Source organism: Austrofundulus limnaeus, unplaced genomic scaffold, assembly GCF_001266775.1.
Source record: "Austrofundulus limnaeus strain Quisiro unplaced genomic scaffold, Austrofundulus_limnaeus-1.0 Scaffold67, whole genome shotgun sequence".
NCBI classification, from domain to species: Eukaryota; Metazoa; Chordata; class Actinopteri; order Cyprinodontiformes; family Rivulidae; genus Austrofundulus; species Austrofundulus limnaeus.
Genome location: NW_013952469.1, coordinates 1529769 through 1535017, shown reverse-complemented (window position 1 = coordinate 1535017; position 5249 = coordinate 1529769). Strand labels below are relative to the sequence as shown.

At 40.1% G+C, this 5249-nt stretch overlaps 1 protein-coding gene across 1 annotated transcript in view; it reads left to right on the top strand.

Annotated features, from left to right (window-relative positions):
• si:ch211-51c14.1 (protein kinase C and casein kinase substrate in neurons protein 3) overlaps nt 1-4569 on the top strand; it is a 19800-nt gene extending 15231 nt beyond the window's left edge. Inside the window, exons 6-10 of the mRNA XM_014010298.1 lie at nt 700-875; nt 1310-1430; nt 3341-3411; nt 3499-3578; nt 3763-4569. Coding sequence (XP_013865752.1) covers nt 700-875; nt 1310-1430; nt 3341-3411; nt 3499-3578; nt 3763-3872 — 558 coding nt within the window. The 3' untranslated portion in view covers nt 3873-4569. The remainder of the gene's footprint in view (nt 1-699; nt 876-1309; nt 1431-3340; nt 3412-3498; nt 3579-3762) is intronic.
• Nucleotides 4570-5249: the final 680 nt, after the last annotated feature.

Genomic DNA, 5249 nt, shown 5'->3' with positions numbered 1-5249 from the left:
CCTTTTTACACCTCCCTTTCTTCATGTGTTCAATACTTTTTCCCTGTGCCATGTATGGATCACTTGGGTTGTTACCAACATCTGGTGAAAATTTCATGTCATTAGCACCTCTAGTAATATATTTACTGAGAAAAATGGTGACGTGTTCAATACTTATTTTACCCGCTGTAGTTACTGGATTGTGGTGTAGAATTGAACTATGTGCCCACGTAACGGTCTTGTCGGTTGACAACGAACCAACCACATAAACCGGGTATGCCGTGTCTTTCGAAGGACGCAGCCCCTGGATTTGGACACAGACTCAGGAAGGACAGCAGATATGACTTTTCAAAACTTAAAACGAAGTGCCACGAAAGAGTAAAATCTCACTTTTTTTACCACTTCAGTAGAAAGCAGTACTGAATATCTGAATATTAGTATCTTAGCTTCTTCATCATCAGTGGCTTTTTTTAGATAGACAAGAAGGAAGAAGAAGGAAAGGAAAGAAAAGTTACAATATAATGGAAAAAAGTGAAAGAAAGAATTGACGATATGTGAGATATACGTCAAGAAAACAATACAATACATCCAACATCTGYCTGCACACCTGCAAAGAATTAAGGTTACAAAACTTAGCAAAAGAAAATCTCACTTTTGAGTTTCAGATCTTTTGTGTGTCACGTGGTCGTAATAATTTGTCTGATTGGGATCTTCGCTCAGGTCCGCGCTCGCTACGAGAAGATGCTGGAGGAGGTGAACCGCTACGTTCCTCGCTACATGGAGGAGATGGAGTCCGTTTTCGACCAAGCGCAGGACGAGGAGCGCAAGAGGATCGCGTTCCTCAAACAGGCCTTCCTGTCCATCAACAAACACCTGGACGTCACCGCCAACGAGAGGTGAGCCCGCCCCCCGCTGACCCCGCCCCCGGTCATCAGGAGGTCAGTGAACACGGCCGAGCAGCTTAAACACGTTAATTAAAAGTTGTTCCGCTCACTGTAACTTGTGTTTCTCATTGACTCAAGAAACAGGAACTTAATTACTTAAAAAAACACAGGAGCCACGAGAGAAGAGGGATTTAAATCTGCTAATCTGCTTGAGTTTGGGTCTCACTTCAGAGAATTTTTAATGGATGGTGAGCAGTTAGATATTTAAACAGCCTTTTTTGTAGTGTGATTATCCAGATATCGCATAAAATGTATGTAGTACYGTGCAAAAGTTTTTCTATCCATATTTGCCTTCTGCTCACAAGCAGCCAGGCTTTCTTGTGCTCTAAAGATGTATTTCCTGCATTTGTGCTTACAGGGTGTAATTAATTGGTTTTGTTTTTCAGCGTGTTAGCCGTGTGCAAGGAGCTCCACAACACGCTGATGGCTATCGACGAGCACGAAGACCTTCGCTGGTGGAAAAACACCTACGGACCCGGCATGCCCACCGACTGGCCTCACTTCCAGGTTTTTGACTCTTTTTAAGGCTTGCCTTGTCAAATAAGAGGCCATGCACCCCTACAAATGTTCAAAACAACAGGCTCAGCGGTGGGAGGTGGGCTGTTAGTTTTAGTGGCATTTTGGGTTATCATGGTGACATAAATCGCAAAAAACTACCGTCAAGACAACTTCTCCCATAGCTACAATCTTCATGATACACAAATAAATTATAAATCAAAACGTAGGCATTTTTTGTCTTCTTTCAGCCAATATTACTGGTTTTGCTGTACAATGGTGTGTCAGAAGTCAGGGAAGTACCACTTCTTGCAGTTCACTCAAAACAACAGCTATTTTAAACTCGTCATATCTCTGAGATAAAGCTTTGGACAAATTTGAAGATTTCCATGAGTAAGATTCAATCTCATCTGTCGCTCATGATTCAAGAATTATTTCAATAGACCTTAAATGTAGTTTTCACACAGTGGCTGGTTGTTTGAACCAAACTTTATGCTCTGCCCTCACTGTAAGGACACCACAATCGGGCCTTCTGATTGGCTGAGGCTGTTACTGKGCAGAATAGCCTCGAGTCACAAAACGAAGAAGGGGCTTTTTGTAATTCAACATGGCAGATTGCTCAGCAGTTTTAGGACATACAAAACTGAAATTTAGTGTGGTGGTAGCTGAGAGCTAACTCAAAACATTCTGAATGCTATTCACAAGTTTAAGCTAACTGCTAATGCTAATTAGCTCTTTTTCAGCATTTTAAGACTTACAAAGCTGAAAACTGGCGTAATAGTAGCTAAGAACAAGCTTTGACAAACGCTAAATGCTAAATATAAATTCAAAATGGCCACCAGTGCTAATTTGAAACAGTTTAAAAAAATTTTAACTCAAATTTGGTGCGGCAGTAGCTAAGCAAGATCTCCATCACATACTGATGGTGCGTACACACCAAACGCGATTTCAGCATCAGGAGCCTCAGGTTTACATGCAAAGTCTATGRTGGACGCGCTTCAATCAGCGTCGGGAAGTGCTGCGGCGCCACAAGCGTGATTAGAGCAGCGCGATTTGAACGATTTGAGCGTTCGACGCGCTGAGGCGCAAATCGCTGAAGTTAGAAAATCTGAACTTTTGCAGCTCGACGCGCCGCGTCAACCAATCAGAGAGACTCCACTGTGTGACGTAGCGACATATTTCCTGACGGGACAGTTTACTGAATGATGTCCACTAACCTGAAACAGACGGAGAGGAGCTCTTTAGCTGAAATCGAGTGCCTGCAGTCAGAGTCCTGACAGGAGATATCAGCACCAATGTGTGGCAGCGACTCATCAGACTGGACTCGGGACAAAAATAGTCCTGAAAGCGAGCTGTGAGCCTCTCCTGCAGCTCCTGGGTGATGAAACTCAGAATGTTTCTGAATTATCTGGTGAATTAATTATGAATTAATTATCTGATGAACRTGACATGCTCTTGCTCTCTGTAAATAAAGCAAAGCCACTTCCTGGTCCGACATTAAACAGAGCCCGACAGAGGAGGGAGGGGCGGGGAGGCTCTTGCCGTGCAGCGCTTCAAGAGCTGACCTGCGTCTGACCTCAAAGTGCACAAGCGACCAACTTCAGCGTTGGCTGCGATTTTGAAGCTGAAATCGTGTTCGGTGTGAACGCAGCATCAAGTCAAAAAAAAAAAAATCCAAGATGGCTGCTGTAGCTAAAATGCAAAATTGTCCAGAACTCAGCCATGTTTAGATGCATTTGACTCAAATTTGGGAAGGTAGTAGATCAGAGTGATCTCCAACAAACATWTAAATCTAATTTTTACTTCAATGTACGGCACATACCAAGCACTTTCCAGGAACTATTCTATGCTTTTTATTGTTTACTTCAAGTTAAACTTTATAATTCTGGTCTTTGACATAATTCTCTTCAAATCTTTCCAAGGAGTGGACACCTGAGAAGAAAAGTAAAAAAGGGAAGAAAAAGGAAGAGAAAAAAGAACCGTTGGAGAAAAGGTGAGCAGGTCCGTGCTGCAGGTTTTTGTTTTCCGTCTCCATGTTTTTCACGTTTGTTTTTCTTTCTTTCATCCTGTTTCTGCTCAGCGTGGTGATTGGAGGAGTCCGAGTCAGAGCTCTGTACGACTATGTCGGCCAAGAGACGGATGAGCTTTCCTTTAAAGCAGGTAAACTCACCTGGACACGATCATAAATGTCTTTTAAACTTGCAGAAACAATCACCGTACATCTGGAGTCAGACTGATTCAAGATGGCCGCCAGACCCTTAAAAACACACAAAATGGCTACAACAGACGTTAAAYGCAAACACCTGAGAAAACTTTGCTTTCATACCTGAGTTGTGTCCTGCAGGTGAGGAGTTCCTGAAGATCGAGGATGAGGATGATCAGGGCTGGTGTCGAGGGAAGAAGGACGACGGGTGGGAGGGGCTTTACCCGGCCAATTACGTGGAGGTGGTATAGTTACAGAATAAATATAAACACATCACTTTGCAGCACGAAGAAATGTCTAAAAAACATTTTATTAAATAAAGGTTTTAGCCAAAGATGAAAACTTTGTGACACTTTAAAAAGAAAAGAAAAAAAACCTGTTAAACCACTTGTATTAAAACCACATTTAAATATTTTTTAATGTAAGTWTGAATGTTTAAGTTGCATCTTTGAGTTTTATTTTTTAGTCTCTTACAAAGCCTGGCAGCATAAAGAGAAAAGAAAGTGATGATAAAATCCATCAAATGAAGTCGACTGCTTCATGTGGGGAAAAGGATCAGAATCATGAGGTTTTTTCTTCTTTCAGCTTTTAATTAAAAAAAAAAAGACTTTTTTAAATCTCTGGGTTATGAATCCAGAGGGAAACTAGAACCCTATCAGCATCAACACACACCCCATTTACTCTCATGTTTGTTCCTTTTCTTATTTAGACTTCAGTTTAACACTTTATCACTTCACTGCTTTTATTTGAAAGGAGCTCTGTTTGTTGCAGAGCTAAAAAGTGTTTCTGTTGCAAAAAGCATCTTTACCAAAGAGAGAAACGAGCTACCACTAAATGTTTTATTTTTTATTTTGGACCGTTTTTGTGCTTCATTGTTGTCATGTGAAAACTGAATTTACAAATTTTGTTGTTGTTGTTGTTTTCACAATAAAAGCTGAAGCTCACAAATCCCTGATTTATTTATTCATTTATTCTGAGTCACTTTTTTTCCTGGTAATAAAGTTCAATCAAACAGCTTCAGCATTCATAAATTTAAATGTGCTACTGTAGCTTTTAGCTACCTTTCTGCTGGCTTATTTTGAGTTTTTAATTACCATTCTCACTTTATTGAACTACATGCAAATAATACATACATAAAATATTTTTTGCTGATTTTAGTTTTTATTTAATGTTTTTAGCTTTCATCAACTTTTTTTTGCTAATTTTGTAAAATTTTAACCTTTCTTTTCCCTTTAGCATGAATCTAAAGTTATGCAAATTAGTTTTTGTGCTGATTTTAGTTTTATCTAATRTTTTGCCACTTTTAGCTTTTAGCTAGTTATGCTAATTTTAAATTATGTTTAGCTGATTTTAGTTTTAGCATTTGTTCTACTCACTGTTTTGTTTATTTTGAGATATTCACAATTTTTTTATCTTTATGGGAAAAAAATTGTATATGTCTTCTGGACGGGTTCTTCTCTAATGAAACGTTTCGTCTCTCCTCCAAGAGACTTCTTCAGTCTGAGAGTTTCAGGCAAAATTCAGGCTTTTAAGCCCCGCCCCCATGTGGCTTTCTAACCCCAAAACACATTATGGCAAAGGCTGGTTCACCCCAAAGATCCGGTGCCCCGGCACAAACAGAACAATGT